Source organism: Odontesthes bonariensis, chromosome 4, assembly GCF_027942865.1.
Source record: "Odontesthes bonariensis isolate fOdoBon6 chromosome 4, fOdoBon6.hap1, whole genome shotgun sequence".
NCBI lineage: Eukaryota > Metazoa > Chordata > Actinopteri > Atheriniformes > Atherinopsidae > Odontesthes > Odontesthes bonariensis.
In genome coordinates, this window is record NC_134509.1 from 35348049 (window position 1) to 35370615 (window position 22567).

Here is a 22567-nt window from a genome sequence, read left to right on the forward strand (position 1 = left end):
GGAAACAGGGAAAAAAAGGATTATTTTCCATAATATAGCTCTTTAATGCGTGCTTAAATGCTCTGATAATAATGGAGAGTACAATGAAAAGCTAAATGATCCATCATTGGGAGAGTAACAGATTACGGTAATGTGCTTAATTAGGAAGATGGCTTTATCAAACTTCGTCATCATTAGAGTTAAATTTTGTTTCAAATGTGTGTGCTTATCAAATAAAAAAACAATCCATCTTCTATGCCCTGAATAAACCTGCTCTGATAGAAACTAAATCAGAGCTATTAAAGAGAGCCAAACAACTGAAGGGATTCATGCCAGCTTAATACTTTTTTATAAGCAAATTACAGTCATGTTAAGACACATAACTCAGAAGATCCTGAGCTTCTTTCACATGCAAAAAATATCCCCATGCAAAATTATTCATGCTTTTATATTGTGTTGTTTCATATGTGTTTCTCTTTCTGTATAGCTGTTTTTAATTGACTCAACTTGAGAAACATCTTTTCACACTGATAAAAACATGGGTTTTGTTGTAAGCAAGATCCCTAAATTAGCCAAACTGTTGGTCCTGTTGATTCAGCAGTGTTCAATAGAAAATGCCCCAGAGTCACTGGACCTGAGTGTTGTTTGTCTGAGTGACAGCTGGGAGCGATAAAAGCCATTGCTGTGGGATTCCAGAGGGTTGTCCGACACCTACAGTCGTTCATAAGAGACAGAGAGAAAAAAGAGAGATCTAATCTTTAACTAATTTTTACAACATCCTAATTCCAGTGTTAATAGAATGGAATAGAAAAATACTTTATTTGTCTCCCAAAGGGAGAAATTCAAACCATAAACCAAATTTTTGACAAATTGGTCAAAAAGTACAAATTACATTAGATCACTTTTTTTTTGGACATAATACTACTACATTAATCATTTAGTACAGAGTTACTGAAATGTTATTTCTTCAGTTAAACTGACAAATCCAAAGCCATTATCATTAAAGCTGCAGTCGGCAGGTTTTCAAAATTGCGAGTCTAAAGTCGGAAAATTCGAACTGATACAACTTTCAGGTCCCTCCCCCAACCTCTAACAAGCTCCGAATCGCCCCCCAAACCCCTCCCCCTCTGTGGACGAGGTTGTGCACGTGAGTTCACACCAGTGTGAGCGCACACAAGCTGGGGCAGACTCACGCTCAGCAGCGTGTGCACAAGCTGTGATTGACAGGTAGGATTCCTCCACCCTAACTTGATTGGTTAAAAACAGCCTGGAGCGCTCGGTTTTTGCAAGCATGATTCCAGGCTTCAGAGGGAGCTACAGATTTCGTTATTTTTTCTAAACAGCCTATTTAATATTCTACTTCCAGAATCCCATGACAGTTCAAGCTAATATGACAAATTATGAAAAATTGCCGACCGCAGCTTTAATGCAGAATCTGTCAATGAGCACATTTCACCATTTTACTTATCTAAAAATGAATAATAAATTGATAAATAAATTAATACATACATTTGACTAGAAATGTGTTAGAAAAAACATATATTGTTAACCATGCTTCAACCTCATCCTGGTTAAACTGCAATAACATACCAGTTTGTCTTAAACAGTACAACCTGCCTGAACATGTGTGGTCAAGAATAGTGCAGAAAGACTGTCTACTAATATGAGGAGGGGGGGGGGGTATTTATGTTTGTATCATGTAAATCCCCTCATTTAGAAGTTAAATTAAACAGCTCAGTTTCTTCTACTGCATTTCTGTTAAAAAAAAAAACAATTGCAGGAATGCAATCTTTTGTTTTAATCCAGCACACAGAGTAATCTACAGAACGCATAATTTCTTAACCTAGAGGCAGATCCATTCTTTGATATCAACGCCTCTGACTGGCTTAATTTTTTAAAGGTGCGGTGCCAGTTTAGCTCTTTTACTGTTGGTCTAGATTTACCAGATATTAGGAAGTACCAACTGTGTGTGCACATAATATATATTTACGACTGGGTCTCAAACAGAAAAACGTCTATCTGCCTGGATGTGGAAGCATCCCTTTAAGAATACCCATTGAGAGACCTCTTTTTTAAGACATTCAAAATGATTAGACAGAGATAACCCTGTAACACTTATCAAGGCATGGCAGCTTACGCGTAGACTTGAGGGAAGGTCTAAATTTACATCTGCCTTCTCACCTATTATGAATAATCCTGAGTTTCAGCCAGGACTCCTTGATACTGGTTATTGACGTTGGGTTACTAATGGCATTGAAAGACTTTCTTGCTGGTAGTATAATACTCCTGTTGAGCAGATGGTTGAGAAATATGCCCAAACAGGATTTTTTTCCACTTTTACAGATAAGACATTATATAATGCATAGCACAATCTTAACTGACAATCCAGAAATATCTCCCTCTGAGAAGCTGCCATTTCAAACAACTGGGAGAATGTCCATTAGTGTTTTCTATGGGGATAGGTGGGACACCTTTGGCCTGGCAAGGGCTCAGAGATCAATGGGAAAGAGATATTTCTATTAAAATCAATAACATTGAGTGGGAAGATATATGGACACACGCTAAATCGATTTTACTTTGTAATCATGCCCAGGCAACACAATTCAAGATTATACACAGACTGCATATATATCCTAGCCGCAGACATAAATTCAATCCTTCTTTTTCTCCCATGTGTCTTTTTTTTCTTTCCCATTGACTTCACAATGTTTCCATCTCTCACTTGTAAAGGAGAAAACCAATGAACACATTCAAGAAAAAAAAAGGAAATGTGTGGTGCCGGGTTGTTTTGCTGGTTGAGTGGTCACAAACATACAGAGGTTGAAGGTCCTCAATGCAGCTGGCCCAGGTTTAAGTCGAGCCTGAGGCTTTTTGCTGCATAACATTCCCCATTCTTTCTCTTTCCCCCACTTTCCTGTCCTGAAACTTTCAAATAAAGGCCACTAGTGTCTGGATTATGCTTGGCTGTGGTGTAAGGTTCTCCAAAGAATGGAGAATTGTCTCTACATTAACCCTTTAGGCGCCAAGATTGTTTTTTGAAAATACTGGATTTTGACATTAATATTTCAAAAGCTGGTGGCTGAAAGGGGGTTAAAGATAGATGCCTACTGTACATTAGAAAAATGTTGCCCATGATCCATAGTTTATGTGGGGCATGAAATTATTGATCTAATTTGCATATTATGACGTCATCAGGTGGCAGCCATTTTGAATCTCATTATGTTCAGGAAATATTGGAATTGAGTGATTATGAACTTGTTTTTTTAAAACTTTTTTTTCTTTTTATCTTTTTATCATCATCTATAATGATCAGGGAACAGGAAAGCAACAATAAAACAGAATAATGTAGTAAAATATTACTATATCATCATTACCATATAGTAGGAAAACGCATGCGAAAAGTTGCCTATATTTTTTCAGGAAATGGTGGATATTGACTTGATGTTTGAACTTATTTTCATTTTTCTGTCTTTTACCATCATTCATAAGGAGGAAACCAACAATAAAACAGGAGAAAGTGGTAAAATACTGTCATCATTACCATAGGGTAGGAAAACACATGCAAGAAGTGGAAGACATTGAATTGTCACGGAAACCAGTGTTGCTCTGCTTAGTTCTTATACGCTTGCGCACACATGTATTTCCGTGAACAGATGACAGCATAGTCAGGCGCTTCGTGTCATGCCAAGCACAAGCCAGGAGTTTGCCCTTCCTCATAAAGACTGGGTCATCCCCCTTTCTCAGAGACAACTCTGTCCTTCTGAGGCACCTGGGCATGCCCCGCCTTGCACAGTTCACTGTGCCACACAAACCAGTGTCTGCCCCTGCCAGCTCATTAGCAATGGCAGGCGAGGTATAATACGAGTCCATGTATACCCAGCCACTATCATCGGTGACATCTCTGCCAACATGTCGTCTCCCCTTTCCACGCACACGAGGAGTGCAGCGGCTACTCGCCGCGGTGCCATCCACTGGACGGCTAATGCTACGGCCTCTCACTCCCCTGCTGCTACGACCAACACCTCTCCTACGGACACTACGGCCACGCTCGCCACTGCCACCCACCCCGTAAAAGCCAGAGAAAGGGACAGAAGGAGTATGTATGTGTTTGTGCTTGAACATTGTGTGATCCGATGTCAGGATCATTGCGCTGGCGGATAGGCGCGCCGCGGCTAGCCGCACCACCGGGGGCTGGGTGGAGAGAGCGCATGCTAGAGATACCAGACCCACTCCTCCCACCCCTGATTCCTCGACCAACACCTCTACGGACACTGCGACCGCATTCCCCACTACCACCCACTCCATTGAGGTTGGATAACGGCACCGAATAAGTTGGAGTGTGTGTGTGTGTTTGGAGAACAGCCTCGCTTCGCATGCCGGCACCACTGCCTTCGGAAGTTTCACCGTGGGAAGCGCGTCCGATCCTCCTCCTCACGAGGTAAAAACTCTCCTTCGGAGTCGGAATCGGCAAATAGCACGCTCAATACTTCCGCACGGTTCAAGTTCTTACAAGCCATGGTGTAAAAACTCAGTAATAGTTCGCTGACAATAAAAATTCGACTCGCACGTCTCAACAGAAAAGCTCTGAATAACTGCTTTCGTGTCTGAGCTCTCGTTGCTTTTTGCACTGCTTTATATAGACACTGTGAACTACAAAATGACTACAAAATGACGTGAGCTTGGTCTTGTTTGAAAGGGTAACATGTTTGCCAACTAGTGGTAGGAGGACTGAACACCTTAAAGCCCGTTTATTTTATCTACAGACTGTTTTGTTTATGCTGACGTCATGTCGCAATTCTGCGACTTTGGCGGTTAGAGGGTTAAGGCCAAGAAGTGTGAATTGCACACATCTTCAGTCACCTTCCTCGGCTACATCTTCCAGGGCGGGCAGGTGAAGACGGATCCGGACAAGATAAAGGCTGTGGCTGAGTGGCCTACTCCCACAAACCATAAGCAATTACAAAGAATCCTTGATTTAACTTTTATCGCCCTTTCATTTGCAACTATAGTATTTTTGCTCGCCCATTAGCCAAGCTGACTTCCCTCAAGACCACCTTTCACTGGAACCCTGTAGCTTCCCAAGCCTTCCAACAGTTAAAAGACTGATTCACCATGGCGCCCATCCTCATCCAACCCTGACCGGCAGTTCATTCTGGAGGTGGATGCCTCGGATTCTGGAGTGGGAGCAGTACCCTCCCAGAGATCTGAATCGGAGGGTAAGCTGCATCCTTATGTATTCTTCTCCCGGCGACTCTCACCAGCTGAACAGAATTATGATGTGGGCAATCGGGAATTCTTGGCAATCAAATTAGCTTTGGAAGAATGGAGGCACTGGTTAGAGGGAGCCAAGCAGCCTTTCATTGTGTGGACTGACCATAAAAATTGTACCCATCTTCAAAATACCAAGAGGTTAAATTCCCACCTAGCCCGTTGGTCCCTGTTTTTCGGTCGTTTCACGTTCTCCATTACCTACCATTCAGGCTCCCTTAATGTCAAACCAGACGCCTTATCCTGACAATTTGCTTCTGAGGAGGAATTGGAGGGACCTGGTTGGTCTCGGACCCAGATCCTGGTAGTGGATCCCCCGGTTCGTCCCCGTCCCTTCAGCAGCCCGCTCCGCTGTACTCCAGTGGGCTCATAACTCCAAATTTGCTTGTCACCCGGGAATTCACTGCTCCATCACTCTCCTCCAACGGTACTTCTGGTGGCCGTCTCTGAAGGCTGACACCAGGGAATATTTCCCTGCCTGTTCCACCTGCGCTGGGAGTAAGAGCAGCAATCAACTACCATCAGGTCTCCTGCAGCCTCTAGAGGTCCCCGGTTGGCCCTGGTCTCACATCTCTTTGGACTTTATCAGGGGCTAGCCACACTCTTGCAAGGTAAAACCACCATTCTAACATTATCGACCATTTTTCTAAAGCTTCCCACTTTGTCCCACTAGATAAACTCCCATCATCCTCTGAGACTGCGAACCTGCTAGTACACAATGTCTTTTGCCTGCATGGCATCTCCTGGGAAGTGGTGTCCAACCGAGGTCCCCAATTCATCTCACAATTATGGCTGCCTTTCTGTGCTTCTCTAGGAGCCAAGGTCTCTCTGAGCTCCAGTTTTCACCCACAGTCCAATGGACTGATAGAATGACTCAATCAGGAGCTTGAGGCTGCCCTCGGCTGCATTACCGCCAACAACCCTTCATCCTTGACCGGCAGTTGTGTTGGATTGAGTATGCGCACAATCTCTCAGTTCCTCTGCCACGGGACTGTCACCCTTTGAGGCCTCACTGGGGCACCAACTGCCTCTGTTTCCTGAAGAGGAGAGGGACCTGGAGGTTCCAACGGTTCAGCACCGTCTTCAACGGGCTCAACAGATCCGGACTCAGACTCATGAGGCTCTGCTTCGGACGGCGGAACACAACCGCCGCCTGGTGGATTGACACAGTGTCCCAGTCCCGCAGTACACACCTGGTTAGCTGGTTTGGCTAGCAGCCAAGGACATTCCCCTAAAATCCACCTCCAAGAAACCGGCTCCAAAATTCATCGGCCCCTTCTAAGTTGAGTCCATTATCAACCCCTCTGCTGTCCGCGTCAGGCTTCGAGCCTCCATGCACATCTATCCCACATTCCACATTTCATTCATCAAACCTGTTTCTTCCAACCCACTGTGGATTCCAAGACACCTGTCTGCTCACCACCTACCTACTCACCCCACTGTTGACTCACCAACAGGCTCAGCACCCTCCCCTCCACTCTGGAAACCCACCTGGATTCTGTAAGGAAAAACCCTCACCTTCACCTGGATAAATCATTCTCTCCGATTCACTCTAACCATCCCCACTCCTCTCAGAGTCACCCGTTCCCCTGGATTCACTCACCGGCTTACTGCTGCACCTTCCTTTGAATAAACCTTGTCTTTTACTCAAATCCATCTGTGTAAGGCTCTTGGGTCCAATTTGTGAGTCAGCCCAGCTCTCCCCATGACATCTAGAGCCCAAAAGAAACTTAAATATAGCATTTCTTTGCATTCTGTTGAAGTTTGTCTCCGTATAATTGCTTCTCTTTCAAAATGATTTTGAGTATAGATAACAGATTGTGAGCAGTTCGGAGGCTGCACTATGCATATTGACCTGGAAATAGCTATATATAGGAAAACTATTCTATTCCCAAATAACAGAACACAGTTACTTTGACTGAAGTGTTTTGAGAGGTGCACAGAAGCACCACATTGGACAGTACTCTGACTATTTCTCTTCAGGGTCTACACTTCCAAATTCCAGTACCACTCAGAATCCTGTCATCTGTCATACTCAGATGACTCTGCAGTTGTGGAGTATATCAGTGGTAGACAGAAGGCAGAGTACAGGGAACTGGTTGACCACTTTGTACTATGGTGTGTGTGGAAAACTCCCTGCCGGAGTCAGCGTTGTGACATCAGCGACGTCAGTGGTGACGTACCACGCACTTGCTTGCATGCATGACTTTAACTTTCAGTGTGCTTGGCTGGCAGACACTTGCCGTTGTGCTCCAGCATCGTATTGAAATGTTGTGTTCTTTGTGTGTACGTGTGCGTTGATGACAATGTAAGTACATCGTTTATATATGTATTTATGTTGTATTTCATCCGCTTGTGTTTGTTACATGCTGGTTAGTTCGGTCACCGTGTAACTTTGGGTTTACCGCGAGATCCATTTCATTTCAACGAGGAAATGTCTATTTCTTAAACGGCTTGTTAAATGCTCATTTCTTGGGTTAAAATTACATGAACAGTCGGGTTTGGGAGTGCTTTGATAGTATTTTCGACCTGGAGTGTTATTCTCTGTTCTGTTAATATTTGAGGCATTATTTTAGCTTCCAAGTGGCATCGCCATGCCTATAGTGCCGTGCATTGTTCACGTGAACAGTCGTCTTGCTAGACTTTCTGACGGCAAATACCGTTTCTGCCATTTGTGGTCTTAAAGCGCCACCCTTTGGTCACTAAGTGTACTGCACTTAATTTTCTCTGTATTAATCCTATAAGTGCCTATTTCTCACTTATATTATCCTGATATTACTTGCTAATTTGCAGTAATTTGGTTTCTTGTCACATTAATGTTACTTGGTGCAATTATATTACTGTGTATATATTGTTAATGTAACTTGATGTGTATTTTGATATTACTGCTGTATATTCTGCATACTTTAGTACAATGTAGAATTTGTCTGTACAGTTTCTAATTACTCCTTTTCTGTATATGTTTTTTTTACAGAAACCATACATACACACACGCACTGTACTTTATTTACCACCATACATTGGATATGTATCTGGAAAAGTTCATTGGAACCTACTTTGATGCCTGAATGTCAATAAATCTCTCAATATCAACTGAAGTCGCAGCTGTTCTCAAACCGGAGCACATATTCAGTGAGGGGGAGACTAGCCATCAACGTACACGTCCGTCACAAGTGGTCCTTCGAGCCGGATATCCGCCCACTGCGCTATGGCGACCTTCAAAGGTGATGACAGAGAAGACAACATCCGAGCCCGTCCTCAGAGAGTGAGACAGCTCCCACGGCATCTTGGAGACTACGAACTCGGTTTCCCATCCAAACAGCTGCCCCCCTTTGAGCGACACCCCCATCAGGCTACAGAGAGTCAACCAGCTAGCCAGCTTGCGCCTGCCGACTTCATCACGCCCGTTCCAATCCTGCAGAGGACAAGCGAAGAGGAGCAATGGCATCGCTTTGAAGCACGCTACAACGACTTGGCCAAACAGCTACTGCAGCTTGTGATGGACAGCGCCAAAAGCCTGCCCCATCCACAGAGTGCTCCAGCAAATCCGCCATACTATCCTCCATCTTACCATAACTATCCTCCACAGTACACTAGCTTGCCAAGGCTAACCCTGGACAGCCTTGATGGCAGCCCTCGGTCAACACCAGTGCACAGCCCCGCACGCTACAGTACTGCAGCTGGCAAAAAGCCCCTACAACAGCCAGTGTCACAGCATGGTTCCCCGTCACAACAGCCCAGCCTTCTGCCTCAGACTGGAGAGCCACATGCACAACAGCCAGTCCACCAGCAAGTGCCCATGGATGATGGATGGATCTCCAACCCCAACTCTGTACTTCATACTCCTCATCGACAGGATGGACAGCCACCACGGTCTGCGCCACAGCCCATTATGCCTCAGGCTCCGCCAGCACAGTCCGTCAACCATCCACCTCCTGTCCAACCGAGTAATCATCTTCCTCAGCCTACACAGCCTTCACATCCTCCTCCAATACAATACCAGTCCTATCCTCAGTACCCTGCCTATCCTCCTACAGTTTACCCATCTGAATGGTACTACCCCTATTATCCATCACTCCCGCCAGCCACGTACATGCCTGCGATGCCACCGCCAGCACCTTACAGGCAACCTGTCCCACCACCGACTCCTGGCATCCTGGCGCCTCTTCCTACGGCATCCCAAAGCCCAAGCTTACCCCGTTTAGCACTGGAAAAGAGAGTGACTTCATTATGATGAAGAAAGGACTTGACAGTGCGCCAGGTCCACATAAGCACCTAACTGAGGACTACAAGTACCAAGTACTTCTCAACCTCCTCAAACTGCCAAACGCCTATCAGGTTGCCAAGAGGTATGTCAACGACCCAAAGCCATACACTAGCGCAATGCACGCCGTTGAACAGCGCTACGGTCAGCTGCGCCAGCTTGTCCAAGGAGAGCTGAAGGCTATCCTGAACTCTCCCCCTATCAAGCCAGGTGACGCACAGGCCTTTGAGGACTTCTCATCCGCCGTCAGCACTTTAGTGGGCCTGCTAAGCACTATCGATGGTTCCTCTCGAGCTGAGCTGAGATGTGGCTCTCATGTGGACACACTGCTAAGCAAGCTACCCGCCACATACACAGACTGCTTTGCTGAGCTTGCATATCAAAGGGGATCATCTGCAGCGGCAGTGATCGGACATACACGCTCCCTGATTTTGGCTGGAACGCAAGGCGCAAGCCATATAGGTGGCAAGACGTGCTACTGTGAAGCCTCTAAACCTGAAGTCACTCAGCCTGAGCGCAAGTACAAGACTGCCAAGCCCCAGCAGTCTAGGTCCGCCACTATCTATGTGACTAACCAGCCTGAGAGCTCAGAGCCACCACAAAGTTCTGCCACCTCTCCAGCTAGTTCAAATCCCAGCCAAGTCTCCAAGAAGCGAGAGCGCTTTAAGTCCTATTCCCCCTACTGCTCCAACCAAGAACACTACCTCAGTGCTTGTACAGAGTTCGCCAAACTCAGCACAGCTGAGAAAGGTGCTTGGATCAAGGAGAAGAGTAAATGCTGGCGATGTGGGCGTGGACATAAGCCGGAGAGCTGCACCTTAAAGAAGCCATGCTCCACCTGCAATGAGCAACACCTTCTTGTCCTGCACGAAGTGGCCACCAAAGTCTGTCAGAGCCTCTTCACGGTTACTGCATCTTCCAACATGGTGTATGTAAGCCAGTCCAGTCACTCCAGTCATGTCATGGTGAAGGTTGTTCCTATTCAGTTACACAGCGGAGACAAGACGCTGGACACTTACGCCATACTGGATGACAGCTCTGAAAGAACCATTCTCCTTCCTGCTGCTACCAGGCGTCTTGGTTTGCATAGGGAGTATGAAATTCTGTCACTCCGCACCATCAGACAAGATGTGGTGAAGCTTAGTGGAGCATCGGTGTCATTTGAGGTATGCAATCCTAACAACACTCGGGTGAAATACGCTATCAGTCATGCCTTTACTGCAGAAGAGCTCAGTGTCGCAGAGCAGTCCTGCCCTGCAGAGATTCTCAAGAAGAGGTTTGACTATCTCCGTGGAGTTCCGGTGCGAGGCTTCAGTGTAGTCCAGCCTTTACTCCTCATCGGCTCCGATCTCCCACATCTGATCACTCCTGTACGTCCAGTACTGAGAGGACCTCAAGGCAGTCCAGTCGCTGTATGTACCCTGCTGGGATGGACCATACAGGGACCGACCAACTTCCTGCAAAACCCCTCCAAGGAGACGTCATGTCTCCATGCAGCGTTCCAGTCACCTAATCAAGACCTACACCGACATGTTGAGATGCTGTGGCAAGTCGACACCCTGCCGTTTCGGTCTGAGAAGGAGGCAACACGCTTGAAGCAAGATCAGCTAGCTGTCAACACACTGGACCAGCGAACTGTCCGTGTCACAGTAGATGGCATAGCCCGCTACGCTACACCTCTACTCCGCAAACCAGCAGCTCCTAAACTACATGCACCTCCATCAGCGGTGATGCCTTTGCTACGCGCTACTGAGCGACGTTTAACCAGCAACCCAGATCTGGCCATGGTCTACAACGAGGAGATACACAAGCTGGAGAGAGCTGGGTACGTCGTCAAGCTCAGCAGCGACGAAGCAAGCCAGTCGGAGGAGTCCTGGTACATTCCGCACCACATTGTTCACCACAACGGGAAGGCCAGAGTGGTGTTCAACTGTTCGTTCAAGTACCAGCAGACTGCCCTCAACGACATCCTACTTCCTGGACCCAACCTTGGAGCCTCACTGCTCAGCGTGCTCCTCCGGTTCAGGGAGTACCCAGTAGCCATCAGTGGAGACATCCGTGGGATGTTCCACCAACTCCGGTTACTCCCTGAAGACCAACCACTCCTTCTCTTCTTGTGGCGTGACATGGAGAAGGAGCGCAGCCCAGATATCTATGAATGGCGTGTTCTGCCGTTCGGTACTGCCTGCAGCCCGTGCTGTGCTATATACGCACTGCAACAGCAACTCAGTCTACAATGCCTTCTACGTAGATAACTGTCTCCAGTCTCTCCGCACTCCACCACAGGCCTGACAGCTGATTGACGAGATGAGAGTCCTGCTCACAGCTGGTGGATTCGACATGAGGCAGTGGGCAAGCAACCAACCAGAGGTCATCGCCCATCTCCCGTCAGAGGCAAGGTCTGAAGGCTGTGAATTGTGGCTAACTTCAGAGAGAGCTGATCTTCATGAATCCACCCTAGGCCTACGGTGGCACTGCCCCTCGGATACGCTTGGCTACAAGCACCGACAACCAGCAGCATCTGAGCCCACACTGAGAAATGTGTACAGGATTTTGGCGTCTCAGTACGACCCACTAGGGTACATTATTCCCTATACCACTCGTGCTAAGGTCCTGATCCAAGTCCTCTGGAGGCACGAGCAACAGTGGGACGAGCCCATCACCGGAGAACTCCTCTCAGTGTGGCAGACTTGGGAGAGTGAACTTCCCCACCTTCAGCACGTCAGTATGCCCCGCTGCTACATGCCAGTCAACACGAGTGCTGACCCTTCCAATGTTGACCTATATGTCTTCTGCAACGCCTCGGAGAAGGCATACGGATCAGTTGCCTACCTTCGTATGGAAGATGCAGAAGGACAACCACATGTGTCGTTTGTTATGGCACGATCCTGGGTCGCACCACGGAAGCAGCTCTCCATACCCCGTCTGGAGCTCAGCGCTGCGTTGACCGGAGCTCAACTTGTCAAACTGCTACACTCTGAGCTCACCCTAACTATGAGGCACACAGTCATGACATCTGCCCCTGGCCTAAGGCTACAGCTACCTGCTAAGGTAGCTGAGGAAGGCACCTTTAAGTGTATTCATCAAGTCATCTCTGGGTTACCAGTGGCTTCTAGGAATCAGACTAGATGACAACCGAGAAAGGTTGGTGACGCTGGAGAGACAGCGTCACCTGACCTCCAGGAAAGACTGGCGCGGGCACACAGGGCTAGCAATCCTGTGAGCAGCACTCGTAAGAGGGCACCACCCAAAGCTACAAAGGAACCAAAAGAACAATACCCCCAGAGTCTCCCGAGAGGGGGGGCGGAAGGGAGACTCAACGGGACAGACACACCAGCATCGGCCAGGACAAGGAACATGACTATGAGAAAGCTCAAGCAAACCACACTGACTGGAGTGGAGTACACTGTTAGGTGCCATTGTGGGAAGATCTGCAAAAGCACCAGAGGACTCAAGCAACACCAGAGTAGGTCCAAGTGCAATACACCAGCAACTCAGGAGCAGCGCACAGACTCAGAGTCTGGTCAGACGATGGAGAACTACAGCCAGGAAGCACCCCACAGTGCTGAGGATCTCTCCGCACCTGAGCTGCCCCAGCACCAGAGACCAGCTCATGTGAACCCCCCTCCAACCACCCCAATCCAAATGGCAAGGAGAGAGAGGATTAAATGGCCAAAGATGGCAGACAACAACGCTTGGACGCAGCTTGATGACGACCTTGATGGTATCCTGGAAGCAACTGCATCAGGCTCAGTACATAGGAAGATCGATGCACTGACAACTATAGCGTACAACCTCGCCAAGGAACGTTTTGGCACCATGGAGCAGAAAGGCCAGCGCCAACCGCAGCAGCAGCCAAACAGGAGAGAGAGGGAGATTTGTCACCTGAGAAGTGAGATAAAGGCCCTTAACACTCTGGAGTCTAAATCCTGCCGGCGGGATTTTTGACACATCTCCAAAAACACATCTGTAACTCTGTGAGTTTTTGTCATTCAAACATATAAGTTACACCATTAAAAACCTTGAAACTTCTAGTTTTCAAATATATATATATTAAAATAAATTATATTGCTGGCCCTTTTTAAAGAGAGTGAACAGAAATCTTTGGATTTTCTGTACTCTCTGACTGCAGCAGCTTCCTAGGCCACACCTATCGCTATTCACATGTAAAGTACCAGCTGATTGAGTGGCTATTCACAGGTGAGAACACGCCCCATTCAGCCAGCATGTGGGGGAAGGCAGCAATGTCCTGCCAGTGACAGACAATTATCACATGGAGAGTGACAGGGGGGTGGGGGGAATAAGGGGTGTTACACACCCATCTAATTAGTATTCAACTAACAGAGACATTGCCTGGAGTTACAATGACTTTTTTACAGTTTGTGTGAAAACAAAAAAACATTTCTGACTGCACTTTTTACTTTTATGCAGCCAACACTTTTGTTTACAAGGTTCAACCTTCAAAAGTCTTGGCTAGATATATTTATAGTGTGTTTTCTTGCACTGTTTGAAGACCTCTAAAACTTGTTTTTTTGTACAGTTGTGTTTCCCCTCAATTTAAATAAAACTTGTTTGTATTACATTCACTTCACTCTCATATTGTTTTTTGTTAGGCTTTTCAGAAGCCTTTTTGTTAGTCACTTTTGCATAGATGTTTACAGTTATTTGAAATACTTGAAAATGTCAAGGTGGTGACAACTGCCTCAAAGTCTCTGAAAAGGCCTTAGACTCCAGAGGGTTAACAAACGATTTAAGACCAGCTCACCGACCGAGAAGGAAGGCATCAAAGACCTAACAAGTAAGCTGCGGCAACAACTGTTTAGGCTCAGGAGAGCAGAGAACCTTCGGAAGCAGCGTCGGAAAAAAGAGAAGAGGAGAGCTCAGTTTGTAAAAGACCCATACAGCTTCACAAAGTCTCTTCTTGGCCAACAAAAATCTGGCTCACTCTCCAGCTCAAAGGCAGAGGTCGAAGAGTTCCTTGTGGAAGCTCACACCGACCCTAACAGGGGTCAGGGTCTAGGGGCCAACCGCAACATCTCTAGGCCTGAGAAGCCATTAACTGAGTTGAATGCGAAGGAACCCACATGGCAAGAAGTCCAAGACATCGTCCGCAAGGCCAAATCATCGGCTGCCCCTGGCCCAAGCGGTATAACATATAAGGTATACAAGAAGTGCCCCAAGCTTCTTAAGAGGCTGTGGAAAAACATGAGGAAGATCTGGGCCAAGGGGACAATTCCACCAAGCTGGAAGTTGGCTGAGGGATGCTTTGTTCCAAAAGAGGAGGGGTCCTCCACAATCTCTCAGTTCAGAACAATCTCCCTTCTTAGTGTAGAGTGTAAGATCTTCTTCTTTGTTCTGGCACGAAGAATTACCTCCTACTTGACGCAAAACCACTATATCAACCCATCTATCCAGAAAGGTGGCATCCCAGGCTTTTCGGACTGCCTGGAACACACCTCAATGATCAGCCAACTGATCCAAGAAGCAAAACGGAAGAAGAGTGACCTAACAGTTGTCTGGCTAGACCTTGCCAATGCTTATGGGTCAATTCCGCATGATCTCATCCAAGAAGGACTTGACCATTATTACATCCCTGTGGCAATCCGAGGCATGATCACCAACTACCTTGCAGGATTTCGACTCAGGTTTACATCGGCACTCTTTACCACCAGCTGGCTGGACTTCCAAAAGGGGATCCCAACAGGGTGCACCATCTCCCCCATCTTGTTTATTATGGGAATTAACCTATTGTTATCCGCAGCAGAGGGCATAACCCGTGGCCCTAGATTGGAATCCGGTGTTGTGCAACCAGTGCTGCGAGCGTTCATAGATGACATCACAGTAACAACTGTGACAAACATTCAAGCAAGGTGGGTGCTGGAAACATTGGGCAGCGTTGCCTCCTGGGCAGGGATGCTGTTCAAAGCCAGGAAGTCCAGAAGCATGGTCATTAAGAAGGGCAGAGTCACCAGCAAGTTCAGCCTTCAAGTCCAGGGTGAGGTCATTCCATCCATCGAGGGCAACCCAATAAAATGCCTGGGAAAGTGGTTCAACGCGTCAGTGACGGATAGTGCCAGTATTGCTGATGCGGTGAAGCAGACCGAGGTATGGCTGAGGAAGATTGACAAGTCTTTACTCCTGGGCAAGTTCAAGACCTGACTGTATCAACATGGCCTCTTGCCCAGGCTCCTCTGGCTATTCACGGTCTATGAGTTTCCCATGACTACCATCGAGGCCATTGAGAGGAGGACTAACAAGCACCTGCGGAGGTGGCTGGGCATTCCCCCAAGCTTCTCATCAGTGGGCCTTTATATCAGATCTGGTCAACTGCAACTCCCCCTGTCATCAGTAGTTGAGGAGTTCAAGGTGGCAAAATGCCGAGTTGTCCTAAGTCTGAGGGATTCCAACGACGACCTCATCAGACAAGCTGGCATGATAACCAGGTCGGGACGCAAGTGGGCTGCCAACACAGCTGTGGACCAGGCAGTCAGTTCCCTGAAGTTGCGGGATATAGTTGGCAACCAGTGCATCCACCGACAAGGCCTTGGCTCTGCACAATTTCAATCCTGGGAAGGCGCAAACACAAGAACCAGGCAAGGCATGGTGCAGGCAGAAGTGAGGAGCAGGGAGGAGGAGAAACGGGTAGCCAAAGCGGTGCAGCAAGGTTCCCAGGGGGCCTGGACAAAATGGGATTTGCCCAGGCGCAAAGTCACATGGAGGGATCTGTGGCGCCTGGAGCCCTATCGCATCTCCTTCCTCTTGCGGTCTGTTTATGACACCCTCCCCTCCCCAGTACATCTGCACACATGGGGGCTAAGAGAGGATTCACTTTGTAAGCTGTGCAGCCAGAGGAGGACCTTGTTCCATATACTGTCTGGGTGCAAAACATCTTTAACCCAGGGGCGGTATAGGTGGCGCCACGACAAAGTACTCCTCTCATTGGCCGACACCATAAAGCGGGAGAGGGTCAAGAAGAGATCAGCCCACACAACCGCACAGAGAGTCATCGCTTTCCTTAAGGAAGGAGCTAGGCCCATGCAAAGGAAAAGACACAGCATTCTTCACGCCACAAGCTCCTGGGAAATGAGCGTGGATCTTGGGAAGAGGCTACAGTTTCCTGAGGTGGTGCAAACAACCTTCCGACCTGACATAGTGCTGTGGTCAACCAAGGACCAGAAGATAATCCTGGTTGAACTGACAGTGCCATGGGAGGAGGGCTGTGAGGAGGCCCATGAAAGGAAGGCTGCAAAATACCAACAGCTGGCCCAAGACTGCCGAGACAGAGGCTGGCAGGCGTGGGTCTTCCCTGTGGAGATAGGGTGCAGGGGCTTTCCAGCAAGATCTGCATGGAGTTTCCTTTCTGCCATAGGGATGGATGAGCAGAATAAGAAGAAGGCAGTTCGCCGGATGGATTTGGAGTAAGAGAGAGGAGGAATGCTGGAAGCCAGGGGCAGGTGGGCATTGAGCTGGCCACTCACTGCGGGCCCACCAACTGGAGGGTGTTGTGGTTGAGGGCTGAAACACCCAGTGAAGGTTGGACACCACCTGATGACATCTGCTCCTGGCCTAAGGCTACAGCTACCTGCTAAGGTAGCTGAGAAAGGCACCTTTAAGTGTATTCATCAAGTGTGGTCAGACTCCACCACAGTGCTGAGTTGGATCCAGTCTGATTCAGCTCAGTACAAGGTGTTCGTCGGAACTCGCATAGCTGAAATCTAGGAGCAATGGACCTGCCTTCCTGTGTGAACCCCCTAGCCATTGGCCAGAGAACATAGCGGCAAGAGTGGAAGAAACAGGCGAGCTCAGGAAATCCATCTTCTGTGGCCAGCTTACAGTCCCTGACACCTGTCCCGATCCACTGCAGTACGAGACCTGGTCTGACCTAGTGGACACCACTTACCGGTCCCAACACGGGGCGGCCGCGGCCCCCATGTCTGCTTCAGCTCGCATAGACACAGAAGTAGCTCTCCTGAAGCGAGCGCAAGCTGACAGTTTCCCTGAGGAACTCGGCGCCCTGCAGCGTGACCGTCCGCTCCAACCTAGTAGCCGCCTCATATCACTCTCACCAGAGTACGACCACACTCTGGGTCTCATCAGAGTGGGAGGTCGCCTACGCAAAGCTGATGATCTACCTGAAGACTCCATTCACCAGCAAGTACCTACCTGGTCTACAGCCCCGCCAGAAGTGGAGAACTCCTACACCAGATCTGGCAGTGGGCAATGTCGTCATGGTGCTCGACCCACAGCTCCCGAGAGCGCTGTGGCCTGTTGGGCGCATCACCCGCATCATTCCCAGCGACGACGGCAAGGTACGAGCTGCAGAGGTGGACATCAAGGGTAACCTCTACACCCGTCCCATCGCCAATCTGGTCGAGCTGCCGGAGATGCTCGACGACGGAGAGCCCAGCACATGCTAATCCAGCAGAGACTTTCCTGGTCTACGTATTCGCTCCACGAATTCAGGGGCGGCTGTAGAAAGCTCCCTGCCTGAGTCAGCGTTGTGACGTCAGCGACGTCAGTGGTGACGTACCACGCACTTGCTTGCATGCATGACTTTAAATTTCAGTGTGCTTGGCTGGAAGACACTTGCCGTTTTGCTCCAGCATCATGTTGAAATGTTGTATTCTTTGTGTGTACGTGTGCGTTGATGACAATGTAAGTACATCGTTTATATCTGTATTTATGTTGTATTTCATCCGCTTGTGTTTGTTACATGCTGTTTAGTTCGGTCACCGTGTAACTTTGGGTTTACCACGAAATCCAATTCATTTCAACGAGGAAATGTCTATTTCTTAAACGGCTAGTTAAATGCTCATTTCTTGGGTTAAAATTACATGAACAGTCGATTTGGGAGTGCTTTGATAGTATTTTCGACCTGGAGTGTTATTCTCTGTTCTGTGAATATTTGAGGCATTATTTTAGCTTCCAAGTGGCATCGCCATGCCCATAGTGCCATGCATTGTTCATGTGAACAGTCGTCTTGCCAGACTTTCTGACGGCAAATACCGTTTCTGCCATTTGTGGTCTTAAAGCGCCACCCTTTGGTCACTAAGTGTACTGCACTTAATTTTCTTTGTATTAACCTATTTCTCACTTATATTATCCTGATATTACTTGCTAATTTGCAGTAATTTGGTTTCTTGTCACATTAATGTTACTTGGTGCAATTATATTACTGTGTATATATTGTTAATGTAACTTGATGTGTATTTTGATATTACTGCTGTATATTCTGCATACTTTAGTACAATGTAGAATTTGTCTGTACAGTTTCTAATTACTCCTTTTCTGTACATGTTTTTTTTACAGAAACCATACATACACACACGCACTGTACTTTATTTACCACCATACATTGGATATGTATCTGGAACAGTTCATTGGAACCTACTTTGATGCCTGAATGTCAATAAATCTCTCAATATCACCTGAAGTCGCAGCTGTTCTCTAACCGGAGCACATAGTCAGTGAGGGGGAGACTAGCCATCAACGTACACGTCCGTCACAGTGTGGGAACAATAACCTTGAACATGAGGATATGACTGATTGTAACACTATTTCTATCCTGGGAGAAGAGCCAGAGGTGGTGGTGGATACATATACCTAGATGCTCACATGGAGAATAGACCAGAGTGGAAATGCATTACCGGGGATTAGAACCACAATAATAATGATTATCATTATTATTAAGTTTATTTTTTTGTGATGCACATTACACTGAATAATTATCATAAGAACCTGGTATTTTACCTCTTCAAATTTCTTGGCCTTGTACTGCTCTGCACCTTTCAGGAAGTTCAGTAGTATGATGTCACACAGGACTGTGCCCTTAGTGGATAAAACAACAACAATAATACATTGAAACAAGAGAAGCACAACTGTACTATTTCCTCTGACTTAATTTAAACTTTACGTTTATTGAAAAAAATATATATAAAATGTTTAATTTAAATAAAATACTGCAAAAATATAAGTTTCCATTTTGGATAAATAAAGTATATTTAAGTTTACAATTCAAAGTTACTTTGAAAAAAAAAACAGGTGGGTGCACGGCAAAGGTTAATTGGGAAAATAAACATTATATTATTGTGAAAAACCAATTATAAAATGAAAAAAACAAAACACAACTGGTACATAAGCGACCTCAACACTGGTTTTGACAAATACACCAGTAAACTCACCACTCCAACTGATGTAAATGCTGCCACCATGTTTATGAGTGTAGGGATCATGTTAAACTTGCCTGCCTACAAAGGAACACCAATAGTTAATAACATGTTTCAGTTAATTTGATAGCGCTAGCACCAACTTAAAGCAGTAGCACAAGAAATGTTTTCTTCAATTTTTGTTTTTATTTTTTTCGGTTGAATTGGAATAAGTGGCTGAAATCCAAACTGTTGTATACATTAAAATATATACTCACATTTCCATTGACCAGAACATCAAATCTGATAGCATAGGCTTTGACCAAAGTGCGGTAGTCTGTCCCATTTTCCATCTTATAGTATTTGGCAAACCTGTACAGACAAACCCATCACATTATTTTTGGATGCTGTTACAATAATTCAGATCTCATACTTTACTATGCATCTATGAAGTAGTTTTTGTAAAACAAAAATAAAGTGAGGGTAAGAATAGAATAAACTGTGAAAAATATACGATTGGAATGTTTTATATGAAATACTTCTAAAAAGAAACTAAATTTAACACCTGATTTACTTAAACTGTGACATCAGCTAACAACCAACTTATGTGGGTAATTCAGTGTTTTCTCAGCTATATCTTCATTCTACAGATGTTCCTTGGAGAAGAAGCCTTTTCACATTTGTGAAGTACACAGTGTGTGACAGTACAGAGGCAGGGTGGGGGGTTGAAGTTAAGTTTGATTAGTTGTAGTGACACACCGTGACTGGTTGTTTCTTTGTTCCTTATGCACAAAGCCGACAATTGACCATTGGGCACGTCTGGAACATTGGTAAATGTTTATATCTTGTATTTTCACTGAGAGTGCATCCTTGCTATCAAGAGCCTTTATTGATTTCTTTTTTTTAGCCTGCTCAACATGAAGTATTCAATGACAAAACTCACTCTGATTGACTGTTTACAAACAAGGCAAATTACTGATAACAGCCATTCATTTTCTGTAGTCTTTATGTATACATTCTCTGTATGACTTCAATGAAAAACAGAAACTCACATTGTATCTTTTTTTTTCGTCTAAGTGGTCTTCTCTGTTTGTACGTATGGACAACGGGTGCTGTTTTGTTTTACTGGATACTGGCAACATGACAGAACCCACTACAGGTACTGTCATCATCAGTATGTTCTGGTCCCCCAACACCTGACGCAGACCTTGTTAAAATGGCCTCAATTCTATGCCTCTCGCTCATATTAGTATCGAGGTTCGCTGGAGGGAAGCCCTGACTGGGAATCGAACCACCATTACCATATGTATGTACACAGAATTGAAGCCGTGCCGGCCCGGCCATCAAATAGATTAACAAAGTCCGGGTCAGGTGTTGGGGGACAAGGACTTTATATTTTTTTGTTAGAACCAAATTGCTTGCTTTTGGCTTGCTTTCATAGATCTTGTTTCCATGAAAAGCTCTGAATTTGTTTTACTTAGACTTTAAAGTGTAACACGTACTTGATACTGGTTTAATATATAGTGTGGTGTCACCCCACCAGAAGGTTTTGGGTTTCAACCTGCTGATCAGTTCAGGACCTTTTCTTTGAGGCTTTTCCAAGCTCGGAGATTTCCTCCCACAATCAAAAGATAACGTCAATGTGAGGTCCTACCGTAGTAACAATTACACAATGAATCTTTAAATATGTAATTTCTTTACACAACATTATGGTTATCTTTTATACATTTTACATTAATAAAAGAGTCTGTTGGGTGAAACATGTTTAATTGACAGGGGATAATGAATATTTGCATAAAATTTTCATGTAATCTTGTCAGTGGTGGTCAAGTTATCTAACTGTATTCTCTGGTTGGAGCATATCACAATATCCAAATACCTGAAATTGTAGCCAGGAGAGACAACGTTCTTCTGTGACATAGCATCGAGTCGAGTGAATGAGTATGAAGGGTTACACTGGTCATCCGACTTGTCCAAATCGCACATCCAGCCAATCTTTATTCCAATTACTCCTCCCTGGCAGATGTATCAACAAGAGAGCGATACATGGATAACTGGTCTCTGCTTTTTGATTTAGAAACTGCATTATGCAGTGTATTTAACCTTGATTATGTGTATGGGAGAGGTGTTATGCTTTCTGTATCTGTGTTAGACTATATTCCTCTGTAGGAGATGTGACATACTTGTATCACACCAAACAAAGCTTCTTATTTTGACTCAATGTTCAAATTAACTTGCCATTTCAACTCATTGTTCAAGCAATCTTGTGAAAAGCTGCAAAATATAAATGGGAATCAGACACCTTCCCAATGATGTGTTTGATGTGAAAAGATAATAAACAAAAAAAATTGTAGATTCACAACATTTTAGTCTTTGCCAAGTAAGATGTGATTCACAATGCTGTTTCCATTCCTCTTTTTTTCCGCATTAGTGGAAGTTTCTTCAATTTTTCTATTGAACCATTTCTATTAACCTCCTCTGTCTGTGAAGTTGCCATTATTCAGGATAATTTCTTCCTCTGGTCTGCCTAGACTGTAAATCAAGGGAGCTTGAAGCTGTGGCTGATTTCGGTAATAAAACAAATTAAGTGTGTCTATATACTCTATTTACCTCAGTGCTCTGTTTCATCACGAACGGAAAATAAAGAACATTACAACAGCAGCGTGTTTATCCGTGTTATCAGAAATGGAAACGTGAATTATAATCTTATCGTTATCATCTCTGCTTTACAGATAAAGCTGCAGTTAGCGTCTCATTTCTCAACTTCGTCTAAAGTAAAAATGTTTGGTGATTTGGAATGGCTGTAGCTCAGGAGGAAGAGCAATCTTTTGGCAACTTCAAGGTCAGTGGTACGACTCCCAGCTTCCCCGGGGACCAATTGTCTACCAATGCATCCATTGTTGTATGAATG

The 22567-nt window shown here is 45.8% G+C and overlaps 1 protein-coding gene across 1 annotated transcript in view; it reads right to left on the bottom strand.

The window, feature by feature from the left end:
* Positions 1 to 573: 573 nt before the first annotated feature.
* LOC142379159 (P2X purinoceptor 3-like) overlaps positions 574 to 22567 on the bottom strand; it is a 36107-nt gene continuing 14113 nt past the window's right edge. The window contains exons 8-12 of the mRNA XM_075464293.1: positions 21536 to 21672; positions 19935 to 20028; positions 19693 to 19758; positions 19262 to 19339; positions 574 to 690 (exon numbers count right to left, since the gene is read on the bottom strand). Of these exons, the coding sequence (XP_075320408.1) occupies positions 574 to 690; positions 19262 to 19339; positions 19693 to 19758; positions 19935 to 20028; positions 21536 to 21672 (492 nt within the window). The remainder of the gene's footprint in view (positions 691 to 19261; positions 19340 to 19692; positions 19759 to 19934; positions 20029 to 21535; positions 21673 to 22567) is intronic.